At 39.8% G+C, this 22,279-nt stretch overlaps 1 protein-coding gene across 5 annotated transcripts in view; it reads right to left on the reverse strand.

The window, feature by feature from the left end:
- The window catches only part of LOC131066598 (protein MULTIPOLAR SPINDLE 1), a 279,380-nt gene that overhangs the window by 133,959 nt on the left and 123,142 nt on the right, over positions 1 to 22,279 (reverse strand). For 3 of the 5 annotated variants that reach the window (XR_009359175.1, XM_058001410.2, XM_058001411.2), the window contains exon 7: positions 11,844 to 11,957. The exons of the other annotated variants lie outside the window; for them this stretch is intronic. Coding sequence is in view for 2 of the 3 variants with exons in the window: in XM_058001410.2 (XP_057857393.2) it covers positions 11,844 to 11,957 (114 nt within the window). In the remaining variant the exon portion in view is untranslated. The remainder of the gene's footprint in view (positions 1 to 11,843; positions 11,958 to 22,279) is intronic. 5 annotated transcript variants of the gene reach the window in all.

Genomic DNA, 22,279 nt, shown 5'->3' on the forward strand with positions numbered 1-22,279 from the left:
AAGAAAGGGTCGGAATAATTCAAGCCTTAAAGGAATACTCCGATATCATAGCATGGAGTTACGAGGACCTAAGGACCTATGATACTTCTATCATTACCCACACGATTCCTCTCAAACGAAATAGTAAACCTTTCCGGCAACGCCAGAGACCAGTCAACCCATTACTAGAACCTCTTATACACCAAGAAGTCAAAAAGTTGCTAATAGCAGGGATCATATTTCCAGTACGCCATTCGACGTGGGTCGCCAAGATTCGGTTAGGCAACTTAGAATTGCATTCATAGCTTTAGCATTGTTCTCACTTGCCCTCTTTCTGGGTTGATCCATTGGTGGAGTAGATAGTGCCACATAGCCATCCACAACAGATTGCCATATATCAAAACCATGAGCCATCAAATAAATGTGCATCCTTACACTCCAAAAACCATATTGTTCCCATCAAACAATGGGGCTCGGTTTGAGGAGAAACATCCTTGACTTGTCATGTGTGTTGTTAAGATCTTTCCTTCAAGCGGTTAGGCTTTTTCAAAGAAACCTGCTCTAATACCAATTAAAGAAACACACACACTTATATATTGAGAGGGGAGGTGAATCAATATAATACAACTTTTCAATTATTGAAACTTTGGCAATCACAAAGCAATAAGCAAAAGTAAGATCTAACAATAGAGAACACAAGATGCACACACAATTTTCGTGGAAACCCTTGTAGGACAAAACCACAGCAAAATATTTCTTATGGTTGAATCTTCTTACGATTTCGTATGCACCAACCCACAAAAGACACCAAACCCCTTCACTAAGAACCAACTCAACTAGAGACACGAATCTCTTCCAATGAGAGTCACCAACCTCTGTAATGACCCCTAATTTATAAATATATTGCGACACTTAAAGACACATTGATCATTGTAATTAAATTATAATAAATTAATAAATCACTACTCTTTAGTTGTAAATGCTAAATAATAATTGCCATTATAATAACTAAATAATAATAATAATAAATATTATTATTGTAAACCAAGCAAATACTAAATAATATATCATTAAACAATAAAACCATGATTCCCTTAAAAATAATAACTAATACATAATACAATAATCAAATATTAAAATATAAACGAAATTAAACGAATAAATAGTAAAGGATAAGAAGATGTTAAATAAACATTAATTGAACTATGGAAATAAAGGGAAATATGCATTAGTTTAATTTAAACAAACATAGCGATCTTTTCCAAAGACGTGACTTCCAAAAGTCACGACCCGAGCCATGTCCGTAGAGGGAACCACCGAGACGCCTATGAATAATGCGTCTGAGAAATGCGGAGGGGGTGGAAAAGGAAGAGGGAGTAGCGCACGTAGCAGAGAAGGGGATCACCATTAGCCAGGGTATCAGAGGAGAAACGTCGCGTAAACCACGCAGCCAGCATACAGGCGGACAAGCAGGGAGTGTGTGGTCACGCCTCTACCTTGCGTCTCCAATAAACTACAGAGGGAGACATGCAAGGGTGTAAACGCCAGAATATAATAACAAAAGGTTATGCAATCTCCAGATTCCGCAAGAAGTCAACACACCAACAGGTAAATTACGTTGAACACCTCATAGGTATGCAGAGCTAGAATCAATCATACGATTAGGATAACATCATTTGTATAATATTTAATCCTGCCCAGAATCACTATTAATCACAAGTTTATAATTATAGTTGCATATAGCATTAAGCAAATATAATCATTCTAAGAGTAATAGAGGATGATTTCAGGGGTAGTATAGAAGTAGCTAGGGGAAATTATTACAGAAATAGTATACCATAGAGTACCAAGAGACCAAGGAGGATCTCGGCAGAGACATATAATAGGAATATCGAGTTCTCTTAAGAGAACTCAAAGAGACTAGAGGGCATTCCTTGAATGTCATGGTTCCAATTTAGGAATCCAGAGGGAGATTCGTAATGAATCTCTTAGAGGCAATATATATATTGTAGAGGTTAACCATGTGCACATGTCAGAGATAGGGAAGCTTGGACAGGGGTGGGATCTCTGCCAAGTTTTGAGAGCATTAATGAGTTCACCCATTTAATAGAGATCCTATAGAGACCTTAGGCGGATATTACCTGGGTTGTCCTAACTGAGAAAGAGTTCTCAATAGAGGGTTGGGTCAATCAAGGTAAAATCAACCTAAGAAATGTTTCCATTTTATATAGTTAGCAATCAATCAATGAGCATTTAATTGTTGAAAATGTAGAATAACATGTCTTTTCTACTAGTATAAATAGCACATTTAATACACATGTTTACTTATCTTCCGTATTTTTGGAGTACTAACGTTTGTTTGCAAGTCTTAAGCTTCAAATAGACAACTCCCCACTAGGGACACTACAGTGGTATCAGAGCATAATCCTGCCATCCTGTGGAGTTTATGTTAGTCTACCAGAGGAAAAAGAAGCCCAACATGAATGAATTCGCCAATGAGATGAGATCTTATTTGGAACAAACAAATCACACCCTGATTAAGGAGATGAAAGAATCCAATCAGGCCATCCTACAAGCTTTGAAATCCATGGGAAACTCAACCAATAAAGGCCATACTACCGATAAAAGAGATACTAGCTCTAATCATTCAAAGAATAATAATGAATGCTCAACGTCCAGGGTGCCTCAACCCCAATTCTTACCTCACAGTGAACCATCTCAGGAAGAGGAGGGAATAGAACAACATAGAATTAGCACTGAGGACATCGCCAGAGCATATGCCGATCTAGATCCTCATATCAGGGAAGTGGTATCCTTTAGAGATTCCTGTGAGGACAAGCGTAGGGAAGCACCCCGGAAACATAAGAATAAAGAACTCCAACACAAAGTGAATAAAGTATCCCTTCCCAACTTTGACGGATCAGGGAAAATCACAGCCCATGCATGGTTACAAAAACTAAATACCTATTTCACTTTAAGCCCCATGATAGAAGAGAACGCTCTCCAATTTGCGATTCTCCACCTAGAAGGAGCAGCTCACGAATGGTGGCATAATGGACTTGTTTCCCTAGGTCATCAAAGTATAAACTCCTACGGGGAATTCTCTCAAAAACTTACCAGCAGATTTGACGAAAAGGACTCCGAATGGTACTTTCAAGAATTAGTGCTCCTCAAACAAACCGGCACAATGGATGAATTTATTAGCAGGTTCCAAGAATTATCTGTTATGATTCCTGACCTATCTCAGAAGCGGCTGACTCATATGTTTATAGAAGGGCTCAAAGACCTCACCAAAAATGTAGTGAAACCATTCGAACCCCAAAATTTAGCCGAGGCTATCAGGAAAGCAAGAAGGGTTGAGTCTAACCAATCCAAAGAAAAGACAAAGGTCTACCCCTCCAAACCATCCTACCGAAGAGATGATTCAAGGAAAAACAATTTAGAGAAACCATGTTATTTATGTATGGAGCCCTGGAGTGCAGGACATAGGTGTCAAAAGAGGGATGAATTAATGAAGAAAAATTTATGTTTCAAATGTAGAGAGCCTTGGGAAAGAGGGCATCAATGTAAGAGAGGCAGAGTAAGTCAAATAGAAGAATTTAGCAAGAGGGCTAAGACCGACGAAACAGAGGGATCACTGGCAGTCATAACTCAAAACATGAATAGACCCTTTCGAATTAAGGGAACTCTTAAAGGACAGAAAGTGGTTGCCTTTGTAGACACAGGCGCTTCACATGACTTCATTAGTCAACACTTGGTGGCAAAAAGAAGACTAAAAACCCAAAACTTCCCAGGATTTAAGGTCGCCCTTGCAGATGGATCCATAAATCAATGTACAAAAATAATCCCTCAAGTGGAAATCACTTTTGGGAAACATACAATCAGAAGAGATTTTTATGTAGCAAACATACAAAATGATGTTATCCTTGGAATGCCATGGATAAATTCTTTGGGGCATTTCATTATGGATAGCCCTAATTTAGAAATATGTTTTGAGCATGAAGGAAAAGAAGTAATCTTAAAAGGCATGCCAGATGGGTGTCCCAAGCTAGTATCTTGTAATAAAATTGAACAAATCCTTAGACACAATCAAAGTGAATGGGTAGCTCAATGCGTGATACTAGATAAAACTCCTTCAGATGAACAAGGAATCCATATAGATGTCCAACCCATCCTTGAAAGATACAAAAAGGTTTTTGGAGACATTCCACCCGGTCTTCCCCCAAAAAGAGGTTTTGAACATTCTATTGAATTAGAAGAAGGAGCAAAACCAGTGATTACCACACCTTATAGACACCCCCACAAGTTTAAAGAGGAAATTGAGAAGACCATTAAGGAGCTATTGGAAATGGGTCACATTCAGCCCAGCAGTAGCCCTTTTGCCTCATCAGTGGTGTTAGTCAAGAAAAAAGATGGAACCATGAGAATGTGTATTGATTATAGAGCTTTAAATAAGAAAACCACTAAAAATAGATACCCTATCACTAGGATCGACGAGCTGATGGATGAACTACATGGAGCTTGTTATTTTTCCAAGATTGATCTAAGGTCGGGAAACCATCAAATCAGAATGAGGGAGGAAGATGTACAAAAAACAGCCTTTAGATGTCATTATGGGCATTTCGAATTTTTAGTGCTTCCATTTGGACTTACGAACGCTCCAGCCACCTTTCAATCTTGTATGAATCACACCTTCAAACAACAATTAAGGAAGTTCCTTCTCATATTTTTTGACGACATTCTCATTTACAGCAAAACATGGGAGGAACATCTCAAACATATTGAGGAAGTGCTGAATATACTGGAGACCATAGTTTTAAAACTCGTGGACTCGCCACGGACTCGCCACGGACTCGCGAGTCCATGGGAGCCACGAGTCGACTCGCCAAGACTCGCGAGTCCTGGCGAGTCCATCTGAAAGACTCGCGAGTCTTTTGCAAGGACTCGCGCGAGTCTTTTGCATGGACTCGCGAGTCTTTCAGATGGACTCGTGCGACCCAGAGAAAATGTCATGCAAGCTTTAAAATTGAGTTTAACATGTGAAAAAATTAGGTCTCTCCGTCAGGATTCATATATGGAATATAACATTTAAGTATAAGTGACATTTCCTTTTATCTTTCTTCTTTCTTATACTTTAAGTTATATTCCATATATACTGTCAGGATGTTTGAGAGTGGTTTCGGACCTCCAGGAGTTATAATGCAAAATCTAGTTTTTGGAGGATTCTTCAATTTTCCAGACTTAGTCAGATTTCAGGATCAGGAAGACATTCCAGACTTAGCCAAATTTCAGGGCATTTGAAGATCAAGATGACATTCCAGACTTTAAGTTATATTCCATATATACTGTCAGGATGTTTGAGAGTGGTTTCGAACCTCCAGGAGTTATAATGCAAAATCTAGTTTTTGGAGGATTCTTCAATTTTCCAGACTTAGTCAAATTTTAGGATCTTTCGGCGATGCCCCTTGACCCCAACTTGGGGGCGTTGCCCCGAAACCCCCGTCGAAAAATATGGGGGGAAATTGCGCCAATGGAAGTAGGGAAAATTTAACCTCCGAGTCTCATTAGGCTCCATATAAAAGCATAATTAGCATTGAAGAAATCTTGGTATTATACATTTTAGAGTTGAAAGTTTGAAACTATGAGTATGTGACATGTGTAATGTTTCAATTATGGCTCTTATGTTCTCTAAATGCATTAATTTCTTTATGTTTTTTTGTAAAACTACGGTTTTTTTTTTTTGCCGAGTCCTTGCCGAGTCTTTCACGAGTCTTTCACGAGTCCGAGTCCGAGTCCAAATTTTTGGTTTGCCGAGTCCGTGGCGAGTCCGAGTTTTTCAACTATGCTGGAGACAAAGTCACTATATGCCAAAATCTCGAAATGTGAGTTTGGCCTTGAAGAAATACTCTACCTAGGGCATAAAATTAATGCGGAAGGGGTTAAGTGTGGATGAAGAAAAAATCAGAGCCATCAAGGAATGGCCCAAACCCAAAACTCTCACACAACTTAGAGGTTTTGTGGGGTTATGCAGTTATTACCGACGATTCGTAAAAGGATTCTCCAAGATAGCGGCCCCGCTCACAGACTTGACCAAAAAGGGAGCATTTTCATGGAGCGACAGAACCCAACAGGCCTTTGAACAACTCAAGGAAGCCATGAGTTCATGCCCAGTATTGGCCATTCCTGATTTCTCCATACCATTTGAACTACAGTGTGATGCATCAAGGGAAGGTATCGGGGCTGTCCTTATGCAAAAGAAATACCTGATAGCCTTCGAGAGCCACAAGCTCACAGAAATAGAGAAACACTATTCCATCTATGATAAAGAAATGCTAGCCATAATGCATGCTTTAGCAAAGTTTCGGCAATACTTGGTATGTGGGAAGTTCCTAGTGAAAACAGACCATAACAGCTTGTGCTTCTTCCTGAGCCAGAGGGACCTAAATGATAGACAACAGAAATGGGTGAGTAGGGTCCAAGCATATGATTTTGATATGAGTATGTTAAAGGAGTGAATAACGGAGCCGCAGATGCCCTATCCCGACGACCCCACATCAACACTATCACTGAAATTACAAAGGATTGGAAAAAAGATATAATAGCAGAATACGCCAAAGACCCCCTAACGGCCGAAATTATGGAAGGAAAGATGCCTAGTGAGGAATTTAGAGTTTGGGATGGTGTTATCCTCTACAAAGGTAGGGTATATCTAACCTCTAAATCTAAAATGAAAGACACCATTTTGAGGGAGTATCATGATAGCCCTCTAGCTGGACACCAAGGGTACTATAAAACATACAAACATATAAGAGAAAAATACTCATGGAAGGGACTAAAGAAGGACGTCTACAAATATGTACAGGAATGCATGATATGTCAGCAGAATAAAACAGAATTATCACATCCGGCAGGACTATTACAACCACTCCCTATCCCAAGCCAGAAATGGGAAAGTATATCTATGGATTTTATCACAGGGTTACCCAAAGTTCAAGGGAAAGACAACATTTATGTAGTAGTAAACAGACTCACAAAATATGCTCACTTTTTCCCTACCTCCTCAAAGTTTAAAGCACAACAAATAGCAGAACTATTCTTTAGAGAAGTCTTCCGCCTCCACGGGCTTCCCCAGAACATTGTAAGTGACAGAGATAGTAAATTCCTTAGCAAATTCTGGCAAGAACTTTTCAAGTTAGCAGGAACAACATTAACACCAAGCACCAGTTACCACCCCCAGACTGACGGACAAACAGAGGTAGTAAATAAGTGGATAGAAGGGTACTTAAGGAACTATGTCACGGGCCAACAAACAAGTTGGATTAGATGGTTACATTTAGGAGAATATTGTTATAATACCACCCACCATTTGTCTATAGGAATGAGTCCATTCAAAGCACTATACAGTTATGAGGCCCCATTGTTTGGAGGATTGGACACCCAAGATAGCAAAGTACCCAGCTCTCAAGAATTTATCCAAAAGAATACTGATCTCATGAAGGCACTTAGAGACAATTTACACCATGACCAAAATCAGCAAAAACTCTATGCAGACAAGAAACGAGTGGAGAGATCATTTGAAATAGGGGATCTAGTTTTCTTGCAGCTGCAGCCATATAAACAGACATCCATCAAAAAGAATGGAACAGAGAAACTCAAACCACGATTCTATGGACCATACCGTGTAACACGGAGGGTAGGAGAAGTGGCCTATGAATTAGAACTTCCCAAGGATAGCCGCATTCACAATGTATTTCATGTATCCAGATTAAAAAGAGTTTTGGGACAACAAGTTGTACCATGTCAAACATTGCCCCCACTTGACGATGAGCGACAACTTATCCTAGAACCAGAAGTCATCATTGATACTAGAGAGAAGAAGTTGAGGAATCGGACAGTGAAGGAGGTCCTAATCAGATCGAAGGGACTACCCAATGAGGATGCTACTTGGGAGAAGGAAGAGACTCTTAAAATGCTTGAGGACAAGCAAAGTAAAGAGGGAGGGACTGTAATGACCCCTAATTTATAAATATATTGCGACACTTAAAGACACATTGATCATTGTAATTAAATTATTATAAATTAATAAATCACTACTCTTTAGTTGTAAATGCTAAATAATAATTGCCATTATAATAACTAAATAATAATAATAATAAATGATTATTATTTATAAATAAATGATAAATAATAAATATTATTATTGTAAACCAAGCAAATACTAAATAATATATCATTAAATAGTAAAACCATGATTCCGTTAAAAATAATAACTAATACATAATACAATAATCAAATATTAAAATATAAACGAAATAAAACGAACAAATAGTAAAGGATAAGAAGATGTTAAATAAACATTAATCGAACTATGGAAATAAAGGGAAATATGCATTAGTTTAATTTAAACAAACATAGCGATCTATTCCAAAGACGTGACTTCCAAAAGTCACGACCCGAGCCATGTCCGCAGAGGGAATCACCAAGACGCCTATGAATAATGCGTCTAAGAAATGCGGAGGGGGTGGAAAAGGAAGAGGGAGTAGCGCACGTAGCAGAAAAGGGGATCACCATTAGCCAGGGGTATCGGAGGAGAAACGTCGCGTAAACCGCATAGCCAGCATACAAGCGGACAAGCAGGGAGTGTGTGGTCACGCCTCTACCTTGCATCTCCAATAAACTGCAGAGGGAGACATGCAAGGGTGTAAACGCCAGAATATAATAACAAAAGGGTATGCAATCTCCAGATTCCGCAAGAAGTCAACACACCAACAGGTAAATTACGTTGAACACCTCATAGGTATGCAGAGCTAGAATCAATCATACAATTAGGATACCATCATTTGTATAATATTTAATCCTGCCCAGAATCACTATTAATCACAAGTTTATAATTATAGTTGCATATAGCATTAAGCAAATATAATCATTCTAAGAGTAATAGAGGATGATTTCAGGGGTAGTATAGAAGTAGCTAGGGAAAATTATTACAGAAATAGTATACCATAGAGTACCAAGAGACCAAGGAGGATCTCGGCAGAGACATATAACAGGAATATCGAGATCTCTTAAGCGAACTCAAAGAGACTAGAGGGCATTCCTTGAATGTCATGGTTCCAATTCAGGAATCCAGGGAGATTCGTAATGAATCTCTTAGAGGCAATATATATATTGTAGAGGTTAACCATGTGCACATGTCAAAGATAGAGAAGCTTGGACAGGGGTGGGATCTCTGCCAAGTTTTGAGAGCATTAATGAGTTCACTCATTTAATAGAGATCCTATAGAGACCTTAGGCGGATATTACCTGGGTTGTCCTAACTGAGAAAGAGTTCTCAATAGAGGGTTGGGTCAATCAAGGTAAAATCAACCTAAGAAATGTTTCCATTTTATATAGTTAGCAATCAATCAATGAGCATTTAATTGTTGAAAATGTAGAATAACATGTCTTTTCTACTAGTATAAATAGCACATTTAATACACATGTTTACTTATCTTCAAATAGACAACTCCCCACTAGGGACACTACAACCTCCCAATTACTTAGAGTATAAGGCACCAACCTTCAAAATTAAATGATTTGTTTTTTACTTCTACCTTAAATCACCTTCAAAAATCTGCTTACTCCAACAAAGTCTTCCTTAAAACTCTGCTCCCAAATCTGCAATATGATCTTCAATAAGCTCTCATGAATCTGAATTAAATCTTCAAACAAATCTGCTCTTTATCTGCTCCAAGAATGTCTGATTTTTACTCATAAATCTGCTCTTTTAATGTCTGATTTGTGCTCATAAATCTCCTCTTTTAATACCTGATTTTTTTACTCATAAATCTCCTCTTTTTCTACTCTTAAAGTGGGAAAGATATTCAATAAATTCTTGTGTAATAAGTCTTCAGAAAACCTTTATTTATACACTCTCATATGCCTCTTCACCAATGGTTACACCCCCTCAAGGTAGGTCGGCCAAGGCAAGCTATTATTTATATTTTTTAAAGTTTAACACTCCTTGCCCAAGGCTGGGTACTTAACTACATAAGCTTGTCCCTCTTTGGGACACATTAATAAAATGCACTAAAAATATTTTAACCTGCTTTTAATAAATGCAACCCTATTAGGGAGGTTGTCCCATTTGAGGAGGGCTCCAAAAATTATTTAACTTAATTTAAATACTCCCTTGGATGAGGCAATCAATAAGGGAAGGATTTTGCAGTTTTATCTTATGAAATTGGTACCCTTTATCCTTCAATAATACTGCCATCACTTGCCTTTGATGTCAATGACAATCATCCAACATGAGGGTCGCTAATAACCATAATCCCTTATTGGAAACCAGCCCTCTAAGGTTGCTAGATGTGTTAGGGAGGAAACAAGAGATAATTGGTGCCATGAATACTAACATTAACAAGCTCAATGTCATTATCCAAAATCATGAAAATACTGGGCGAGGCATCAATTCTCTGCTGCTTTAGGAAAATACCACATGTCAAATCATTGAGATCACTCAAGAACAGGTAGAAATTTCAAATCCAGCCCAGCACCAATTGTTCAGAGAGTACTCCGCCATCGTGGGAAAGTGAGGCCTGAACTGGAAGGAACAAGTGACCCTCAATCCTTGGATGCCACCACAATAGGAAGGCTGGAGCCTGGACTTATCTTTCTCACATTTACCATGGGCCAAAGAAGCCATAGACTCCTTGTTTTCTCGACTTTGCTTAAAAAAGGTCTTTTTGATGTGAATAGTTTAACTCCCTTTATTAATCTCTTTGCACACTCTCTCTTCTCCAGCAATGGGGTGAAGGAGCGGGACAAGATACACTGCAGCTCGGGGGAGATGCCGGGGAGCGCCGGCGTCAGGCAAAACAACTCTTTCACTGGTCAGCCCCACCCGCTACGCATAGAATAGTAGGGGCATTATCTGTACAGTATGAACGGGGGGGGGATTTTATTTAGATGGAGCGGGTAAATGTCTATTAATATCGTATGGTACAGCACTTTTGCATTATGTAGCTATTTTCTCTTGTTATAACACACCTGCTACTGAAACTTTTGTATTATCACCTGCAGATTTTTTAAGAGCTCATTAGGTTGGCAAGACAATAACTCTGCCTCATTTGTCATAATTACTTTTATTTTCAATGTATGTAAATTTCCTTTGTCAAAAAATAAATCCGCATTATAAGCTAACTTTTAAATTTTACCATACTGAATGATCGTGTCTAAGAATGTTAAATGTAGAAAGATTCCATAAATCCTTGATGACGAGAGAAAGCATTATCTACATGTGTAATTCCTTTCATTGGCTTTTGTTATTCATGTAACATAATATTTTCTTTGTTTATCCATTTAAATGACCTAAATGATTTAACATGAGACTGAATCATCTAAGGGTGAAATCTTAATAGCTTTCTGGTTTTTCTTAAAGGAAATGGAGCTAGATATGTCTATTTTAAGTTTCCTCTAAAATGTTATTGAAGAAAATATAATTTAATTATGTCATTCCCTTCAAATGAATCAAAATCTGCATAGTGACTCAGTTGCACCTTTCTATGGGTGATCTCTGATTGAGACAAAATGAAATGAATGCCATATGGAAAGCACTGCAAAAAATAAATAAATAAATAAAAAAGACACCATTATAATAGTAATTCACTTTAAAATTCATAGGATGCACTCCAACCAATAGCATAAGAACTATAGGTTTTGGGTGTAGTTTGTGTCCACAGCTCTATTTCTGACACTATTAGCAATAATTAGTGTCTATGGCCACCAGGTCACATAAATCTTATAGTTTATAATATAGAAGATCAAGCTTCATCCAAAACCCCATAAATGTGGAAGCGAGAAAAACTGAGATAGGGGAACCATACCATTGTGTTTTGGAGTGGAACATATCCTGTTAATTAAAAGCCTAATCAAATTATTGACCACTGCAGTAATAAATGTTTCATCCTCTTCTCTTGTTGATAAGCCCTGTACAGAATCTAGAAGCAGATATGATATTATAATTCTGTATTTTCTTGCGAGAAGATGTACAATAAGCCTAGATAAATTAACAAAATAACCAAGAAAAATTGAACCCCCAAATTCCAATTTTTTTTTTTCGGGGGGGGTGGGGGGGGGAGATTTTCTCCTGCACATTCAACTTTAAAGAAAAAAGATTCTTCAAAATGGAAGCATAATACAATTACATTATTCCTTTTATTTGAAGTTGATTATTCTTTAGATTTTTAAGGAACTATCTAATCCTTTACGAGCCACAAGCATTTTCTCTGCATTTTCTATTGAATTTAAACTTTAAAGAGAGAGGATTGAATTTAAAGAGACAATTATGCTTATGATTCTTATGGTCTTTCTGGGAAATGTATAATAACTTCAGACAAAGGCTCAATTAATAAGTCTTAAATGAATATGAGATGCTCTACTAGACAATAATACAACCTTCCTTATCTGTTGCAAATTCCAGTATAATGTTCCAAGAGAAATCGGTTATGAAATCAAACATAAATTCCAACATATAAGAGGTCTGACAAAAGTTTCTATGTTGTTGTGTTTCGCCACTTAGACAATTGATACAAGAATGTCTTTGATCTTTTATTTATAAGGTCCCTGTGCTTGAATGATTCCTTTGTCACATGCGATTGACTACTATGTTTCTGAAAAAAGAATCAAAATTCAGATATCTGATCACTCTTTCTATTGTCTCTCTGCTAAGTCTACTCTTGTTTCATGTGTCTTTCACCTTGTAATGGGGCAGGTAGATACCCCCTCTTACTCAGCTGTCTAAGGATCTTCTGAGCACTTCTAATATGAAATAAGAATACAAAACAAACTCCGATGCCTCTTTGGTGCAACATGAACGTCGTCTAATAGCCATCGAATGGTCATGATGTGAGGAGTTGTATCTCCTCAGTGACATCTCTCCAGACAACTTAACTAATCACAGGAGGCACGGGGGGTGTATGATAGGCTCAAGCAGGTGATGAGCACTTGTCTTGTGTTGGCACTTCCGGATTTCACCCAACCTTTTGTGCTTGAATGTGATGCTTTAGGAGAAGGTGTGGGTGCGATACTTATGCAAAATCATCATCCTATTGTGTATGAGAGTAGAAAACTGAAAGACAATGAGAAATTATATTCTACATATGATAAAGAAATGTTGGCTATTATGCATGCACTCACGAAATTTAGACAGTACTTAGTTGGAAGGAAATTCATTGTTAAAACTTATCATAACGGCCTTATGTACTTTTTAGAACAAAAAGATCTCAATGAGAGGCAGCAAAAATGGGTTAGTAAGACCCAAGCATATGATTTTGACATTGAATATGTCAAGGGAAAAAAGAATGGAGCTGCTAATGCATTATCTAGAAAGCCATCTATTGCTGCCCTCTGTTCACTAAGTGAGATTTCAGCTGATTGGAAATCTCAACTTTTGGTTGAATATTCCAAAAATCAGCATGCATGTGAAATCATGGATGGGATCATTTGGGATGACAGGTACATGGTTGTGGATGATGTGATTTTCTATAAGGGGAGAATATATTTGGTTCTGGAATGTAAACTGAAAAATCAAATTTTACATGCTTTTCATGACACACCTGTAGCAAGACACCAAGGGTATAGTAAGACTTACAGGCAGATTAGAGAGAGGTTCTCCTGGAAGGGCATCAAAGATGATGTTTTACAGCATGTACGGGAGTGTATTACATGCCAACAAAGAAAAACTGAAAATACATTCCCTGCTGGCCTGCTGCAACCATTAACCATTCTGGAATAAAAATGGACAGCAATTTCGATGGATTTCATCATTGGTCTTCCTAAGGTACAAGGGAAAGATTGCATATATGTAGTTGTGGACAGATTGACAAAATATGCCCATTTCATTCCCATAGCAGCAGATTATACATCCTCACAGGTTGTTGATCTATTTTTCAGAGAGGTATTTCGGCTCCATGGTCTTCCAAAGACCATTGTCAGTGACCGTGATAACAGGTTCATGAGTTCTTTTTGGCAGGATATAATGTCCCTGATATAATTAAATACTCAACTTAAATAATTTATTGCACGGGCCCGTACTTCATAATATATCTCGGGCCCCTTTTATTAACTAGTTAGTTATAAACTTTTTGGTGTCAGCCAGTTTGCAATCCTTCGGGAAACTTCCTGGAGCCCATATATATGGCTGAGTTAGTCATTGTTGTAGGTATGCGAATTTGGTATTTTTCTTTGTTGTGTGAATTCCTGTTGGAGTTTTGTTATCCGCCATTTCGGAGGTGAAAAACCCTCCCTACTTGGTATCCGCAGTTTCAGTGGGATTCATCCCTTACCCTATTCTGCTTCTGTTTGGAGTCTGTGTAATCTGTTGTGCAAATCTTATCAATATAATTTCTCTTTGTATGTGCGAATCTTCACCTAAGTCTCTTGTGTCTAGCATAACAATAATTCATTCCACGCCTCTGCAACATTGAACTGACAATATCCGGAGGGCTCTAAGGGCGGAACTCGGCAGGTATTCACCCACCGTACGGACCCCTACCATACACCCTGTATGGACGAACAACATCTACCGGCAGGTATTCACCCATCGTACTGCCACTACCGTACACTCACCCAATACTCGTCGTACGGTCAGGGAGGGTATATTGTATGAACATCAAGGGAGAAAACCGTACCGTCATCACCGTACGTGGAGGAGTACGTACATCACAAGGAGCACACGTACGGTCATCACCGTACGAGGAGTAGTTTCTGAAGGCACCATACAACGTAGGGAACATTTCAATGGTATCAGAGCTAGCGATCTTGCCAGCCTGTCGAGTAGTGGATGCAGGTGTACACCAGAAGGAGGTACCATTCTGCCGATCGAATGGGGGAACCACAGGATCCTACCAAGGAAGTTATGGCACTGTTAAAGGAGCTAACCGGAAGCCAAGCTCAACTCAATGAAACAATGATCAGAGGGGAACAACAACAAAAAATCATGGAGGATACATTGCAACAATTGGCCGTAGGTAAAACAAATGGAGATCATGGCGATAATTCGGTCACTGGAAGGTCAAACCCACAACGCTCCCATTTCCGGCCACTAATGCCGCCATTTCCCCAGAGAACAGAAGCACCCCGCAGGGAGCAAGAGGCCACTTTCTAGGATTTGCAAGAACAGCTGAATCAAGATTGGAAAGACGCATATCTTGAGGGAGACATATCCTTCAGGGATTATGTTGAACTCCGGATGAAATACTCGAGCAGTAAAAGTCATGGCTACTACAACTATGATATCAAACAGAAGGTTGGTAAGATTAATTTGTCATCCTTTGATGGGATTGGAGTAACCTCGACACGAGCTTGGGTACAAAAAGCAGATACCTACTTCCAACTCAACCTGATGTCTGAAGATGAAGCTATCAAATTTGCAGCACTTCACCTGGAAGGAGTCGCTCACGAATGGTGGCATCATGGATTGGTCACCCTCGACCATGATCAAATAACTTCATATGCCGAATTCACGAAGAGGCTTATAGATCGTTTTGATGGAAAGGACCCAGAACTCAACTTCAAGGAACTGGCTCAATTAAAGCAATCTAGGCTTGTGGACAGTTACATTGTAGAATTCCAGAGACAATCCGTGTTGGTAACAAATATCTCAGAGAGGAGATTGGTGGTTCTATTCATGGACTGATTGATGGAACCACTGAAGGGTTGGGTAAAAGGGTTCAATCCCAACACACTCTCTGAAGCGATTAAGAAGGCGCATGACATGGCGACCTCATCTTCTTCCTCCAAGAGTTACTCGCATGGCAAACCACCCCTAGCCCTAAAGAAGCCATCATTAGATGAAGCCACAAGGCAGGAACTCAAAAGAAGGAAACTCTGCTTTACCTGCAAGGAGCCGTGGGGACCAGGGCAACGATGCTTAGCCATTGAAGTGGTGTCCGACAGCAAAGAAGAGAATGAGAAAGATGGTCAGCAAAGCACGGGAGAGGCTAAAGAAAACATGGATTGTGTAGAGAGAATTTCCACACTAGTACGTAGGGGAAGTGCCATTGTCGCTCTGACCAGCACTCCAAAGTGCAGTGTGTTTCGGGTTCACGGTACACTCCAAGGGCAACGGGTCATAGTCATGTTGGATAGTGGGGCCACTCTCAACTCTATCAACTCATCACTCGTCACCAGGAGGGGTTTGCATACAGAGGAGCATGAGGGGTTCGAAGTCAAGGTAGCGGGAGGAAATCTATTGTCATGTACTCATCTAGTTCCACAACTCAGCATCACCATGGGAAACTACACAGTGACAAACGATTTCTTCGTTATTGATTTGGATGATACAGATGTCATCTTGGGCATTCAATGGATGGAGACCCTCGACCAGTACACACAAAGCTTCAAGATGATGGAATTCTCATTCGAAGTGGATGGCAAGAAGGTGGTACTAAGGGGAATATCCAATGGCCGCATAAGGGAAATTTTGGCCAAACGGATGGAGGCAATCTTCTGGGAGAATGAACAGATCGAGGAGCATCGGATTCTGCAATTGCTTGAGGGCAAGCAATTTTTGGGCCAAGAGGACTGTAATGTCCTCGATATAATTAAATACTCAACTTAAATAATTTATTGTACGACCCCGTACTTCATAATATATCTCAGGCCCCTTTTATTAATTAGTTAGTTATAAACTTTTTGGTGTCGGCCAGTTTGTAATCCTTCGGGAAACTTCTTGGAGCCCATATATATGGCCGAGTTAGTCATTGTTGTAGGTATGTGAATTTGGTATTTTTCTTTGTTGTGCGAATTCCTGTTGGAGTTCTGTTATCTGCCATTTCGGAGGTGAAAGACCCTCCCTACTTGGTATCCACAGTTTCTATGGGATTCATCCCTCACCCTATTCTGCTTCTGTTTGGAGTCTGTGTAATCTGTTGTCCGAATCTTATCAATATAATTTCTCTTTGTATGTGCGAATATTCACCTATGTCTCTTGTGTCTGGCATAACAATAATTCATTCCACACCTCTGTGCAACATCGAATTGACAAAGTATCCGGAGGGCTCTGAGGGCGGAACTCGGAGAGTATTCACGCACCGTACGTACCCCTACCATACACCCTGTACGGCAGAACAACATCTACCAACAAGCATTCATCCATTGTACGACCATTATCGTACACTCACCCAATACTCACTGTACGGTCAGAGAGGGTATAACGTACGAACATCAAGGGAGCAAATCGTACGGTCATCACCGTACGTGGAGGAGTACGGACATCACAAGGAGCACGCATATGGTCATCACCATCACCATACGAGTACTTTCTGAAGGCATCGTATGACGTAGGTGTTGATGTGTCTTTTGTACACGACCAAACACAGAATAAAATACCTAAAGGTACCTTATCCTCTCTTGAATAAAGTTTCCCAATTGCTGAAGATCTCACCAAAGGATCAGTCAAAGTAACTTCAAGGTTCTGATATGTAGGTTCTCTATGTGTGGATAAGCTCTTTGTGGTACGATGTGATTTTGCTGGAATCACAAGGGGACTTACATTTGACTGCCTGAGCATCTGATCTACTGGAACTCAAGTCCTATCTACTGGTTGGAAGATAAAGAAATGGCAAAAGGTACAGAGTTTAGAGAGTCTACTCTAAGACCTAGAATGCAAGAAGATGGATGAATGACTAGGTGGAGTCCTACTGGGCTGGGTCTCACCATCAGGCCGAACAATTCCACACCAACTCAATGCGATCTTCTAAGGGATGCTTCAAATATATTCAAATCAGATACCATCAGATATTGATCATCATTCAAGTTAATGCATGAACAATAGACATGTAACGACTTGAGATTAAGCTCATTCTATGTCAGTTGACCATGCAAGGCACACTTACAGTCAGCAACAAGCTAGTGGTTTGGACTAGGGGGATTCCATGCAAGTGCATTCAATAACTTCTTTCATTCAATCTAATCATTTATCATCTACAATGAAGATTCCAAAAGAGACCATGCATATTGCAAAGAAACAACACATTTCACCATATCTTCAATGAAAAGGGGGTTCATTTACAATCAAGGCAACAATTTCTTGCCTTCTCTTCCTAATCTACTCTAATTGCTATTCTATTTGCTATTCTACTATCTATTCTCTATTAATCAATCTCTGACTATTATCTATCAACCAACTATTAACCTTTACAAATGAGGAGCGAGGGCTTTATATAGAGAACCCTTTACAAACATATGGCTCTTGATTGACATAGAATCAATGGCTAGGATTACATTCCAGGAGTGAGGACCAATAGGAAGCGAGGGTAAGTACATCAAAGTTTGTGCCGCCTCCAGTAAATTAGGTACATTGAATCTGGTCATGCTGAGGTGGACCAATCCGACTGGAGGAATGGTGACTGGGATGCCACCTTGTCTAGTACTTGCTCGTTCCTCTTTTAATATTTATTTGATGATGCTGAAAAGTTAACTTTGATTAACTCTTCTGAAACTATCTGTTTCTTCAACGTACCCTTGCATTGGCCTTGGTTGATCCTCCTCTGTCTTTAATGAGCTTGATGAACGGTGTGCCTTTCTTTGACTCCCATGTGTCTGATGAGGTTTCCTGACTGTCAAGTCATCCTTCTCCGGAAGTACACCTCGCCTTGAAGTGTTGGCAAAGCCTTTCTTTGTCATCTTGTGGTAGAATGAGGTCTTGAGGCTAACTTGAACTCCTTGAACACTCCTAGTCATCCAATGCCTCAAAGCATCTTGAGTCTTCCCCTTGTGCCTATGGAACGTCCTTGATGATGATGGATTGGAAGTGATCATCCATGCCCTGGCCTAGTCTTCTTCCATCTGCAAAATAAACCAAGGATGATTAAGGACACATAATAAATTCATTCAACATAGAATTTTTTACCTTAAAACATCAACAAGAGTTATCAAAATGAAGTTATCTTGAGATCCTTCCCAAGGACAGGACCTATAAGGGATTTCGCCCTGGACCCTTTGGAAAGGTCAGGAGCGAAATTTGCATTCCAGGACAATTCTATCACTCCTTTACTCCAAAATTCCTCCCAAGGCAAGCATATGCTTAGTTTTCTCTTCTCCAAAGCCTAGGGATCCATGTCCTGACCTTGGTTATGGGCAAGTTAGGTGAAATTGAGAATTTCGCTATGGACCCTTTGGAAGGGTCAGGAGCGAAATTCAAGCTTTAGACTTATTTCTCGACTTCCTTCACTTCAATTCACCTAACAAGGCAAGAATACCTCACTCCACCTTCAACCATGCCATAGGAATCAATGCTTTGGCTTCACTCAACGAGAAAATGGTTGATTTGGAGAATTTCACTCTGGACCCTTTGGAAGGGTCAAGAGCGAATTTCTCCCTTTGCTTGTTTTCCCTCACTCAACTCCATTTCTTTCACTTTGATATTACTTGATTCTCCATTTGAATCCTTTTCTCAACTTGACAACACTTACTTGGCCTCAAAAATGGCTAATAAGGAGAATTTCGCTCAAAATCATAGCCAGGGACAGGACCTATTTAGGATTTCGCCCTGGACCCTTTGGAAGGGTCAGGAGCGAAATCCTTGTCCAAGCTTAAAAACTTCATTTCTGGAGGCAACAATCCATTCAAGGGAAATCCTAGGGGCATCTCCCAACTTCTCCCACCTTGGTCTAGGCTTAGCCTGGCATAAAAATGAAAGGAAAAGGTAGTTTTAAGGAATTTCGCTCTAGACCCTTTGGAAGGGTCAGGAGCGAATTTCTTATTTTGAGCTTATTCCTTCATTCCTCTCACTTCAATTCATCTTCGAAGGCAAGGTCACGCCACCTCACACCCATCCAAGCCATAAAAACCAAAGACTTGACTTGCTTTGAAGGGAAAATAGGCGATTTTAAGAATTTCGCTCTGGACCCTTTGGAAGGGTGAGGAGCAAAATCCTAGTTTTTGCTCAATTCCTTCAAGTTTGAAGATCACGAACAAGTAAAATTCATGCCTACATACATTTCCCATCTTAATTCACCGTAACCCACACTTAACTTGGCACAAAATTGAGAAAAAAGGGAGGTTTTGGGGAATTTCGCTCTGGACCCTTTGGAAGGGTCAGGAGCGAATTTCCCCCTCTAGGACAAAATCTCCACCTTTTATTGCTCTCAATCATTCCCCAAGGCAAGAATATGTCCATCTTTCTTCCAACATGCCCTGGACACTAAGAACTTGGCCAAACAAGACAATGAGGTCCATGGAGATTTTCGCTCTGGACCCTTTGGAAGGGTCGGGAACGAAAATCATGTTCTAGGCTTGATTCTTCATTTCTCCAACTCCAAACCACCTCAAAAGGAAAAGACATGTTATCTAACTTCCATCCACGCCATAACGACCAAGGACCTGACCTCCTCTAGGGGAAAAATAGGTGTTTGCAAGAATTTCACCTTGGACCCTTTAATAAGGTCAGGAGCGAAATCCTTGATTTTGGACAAAATCTTCACATTTTGATGCTTTCATTCACTTCCTAAGGCAAGAACATGTCAAAACCTCCACCATGACCAAGGAACAAGGTTTTCAGTGCAAACAAGGAGGAAAAAAGGTGTCTTCTAATAATTTCGCGCTGGACCCTTTGGAAGGGTCAGGAGCAAAATTTCTTTTAGGCTCAAATCTTGACTTCATCTCTCACATTTCTTCACTCCAAACAAGTGTTTTGCCCTCAATAATGCCTAGGAATGAGTTAGTTCTAAGTTTGGATCAAAGTAGAATGTCTTATGGACAATTTCGCTCTGGACCCTTTGGAAGGGTTAAGAGCGAAATTGAAATTCGCTTTGGACCCTTTGGAAGGGTCAGGAGCGAAATTTGACATTTTGGTCTCTCTGTCAGGATTCATATATGGAATATAACATTTCTTATACTTTAAGTTATATTCCATATATACTGTCAGGATGTTTGAGAGTGGTTTCGGACCTCCAGGAGTTATAATGCAAAATCTAGTTTTTGGAGGATTCTTCAATTTTCCAGACTTAGTCAAATTTCAGGATCAGGATGACATTCCAAACAGCCAAATTTCAGGAAATTTGAAGATCAGGATGACATTCCAGACTTCATCACTCACCAACTTGACCTAACTCAGACCTTCAAAGAGGATATTCACTCACCAAGCTTCATTGACCTCCTCAAACAAGACACAATTAGCAACAAGAGCAAAACTTTGTCCTAAGGAAGACTTTCAAAGAAACCCTAATTCTGGGGCCCCGTGGACTCACCCTGGCTCAAACAGAGCCTCCTATCTTAGTGATCCCTTTGGCACCACTCGGCATGCAAAGGCTAATAGACAAAACCCTAAAAACCTAGAAAACAAACCCCAGAAAGAAAAAAAGTATGGGTCACCATTTGCAATGGGGCGATGTGTGAATATGTCACAACAGTGGGGAACATTACACAGGAATTGTTTAAACTCACTAGCACAGAGTTGACACCCAACACCGACTGACACCCTCAGACAAACTGAGATTGTGAATAAGTGGATTGAGGGGTATTTAGGCAACTATGTGTCAGGACAACAACGTACATGGGTTTGTTTGTTGTATTTGGGAGAGTTTTGCTACAACACAACACATCATATGTCTATTGATATGTCTCCTTTTTGTGCACCATATGGTTATGATGCTATGACATTCATGGATTTGGCACTTGGAGATAGTAGAGCACCATTGGCACAGGATTGGCTTCAGGAGAGCCAAGACATTCTTAAGGCACTTAAGGAGAACATTTAGAGAGCCCAAAATCAGCAGAAGCTATACGCTGATCGCCATAGGATTGAGAGGTCATTTGAGGTTGGAGATATGGTGTTCCTGCACCTCCAACCTTACTGGCAAAGTTCTTTGAAGATGAGTGGGGCAGAGAAACTCAAGCCCCGATTTTATGGACCGTACTGTGTATTGAGGAGAGTTAAGGAAGTGGCATATGAGATTGAGCTATCACTAGAGAGAAAAATTCATAACGTCTTCCATGTATCTTGCCTCAAGAACGCAATTGGACAGGGCACAATGGCTTCTACAGTGTTACCACACTTGGATGAGGAAGGGAAGTTGGTTATGGTACCAGTCGAGATCCTAGAAAAACGTGAGGAATTTATGGAATAGAGTAATCAGGGAATACTTGGTTAGATGGAAGGCTTTGCCCATAGAGGATTCCACTTGGGAAGGAGATATGATTTTGCAGCATCCGACTCTTTAGTTGCTTGAGGACAGGCAATCCCAAGAAGGGAGGACTGTAATGTCCCCTTCTCCCTAGTTCCATTCTGGAGGGAGAGTTTGCCTGTTAGCCACCTCCG

The sequence above is a fragment of the Cryptomeria japonica genome, chromosome 10 (genome assembly GCF_030272615.1).
Source record: "Cryptomeria japonica chromosome 10, Sugi_1.0, whole genome shotgun sequence".
Classification (NCBI taxonomy): domain Eukaryota; kingdom Viridiplantae; phylum Streptophyta; class Pinopsida; order Cupressales; family Cupressaceae; genus Cryptomeria; species Cryptomeria japonica.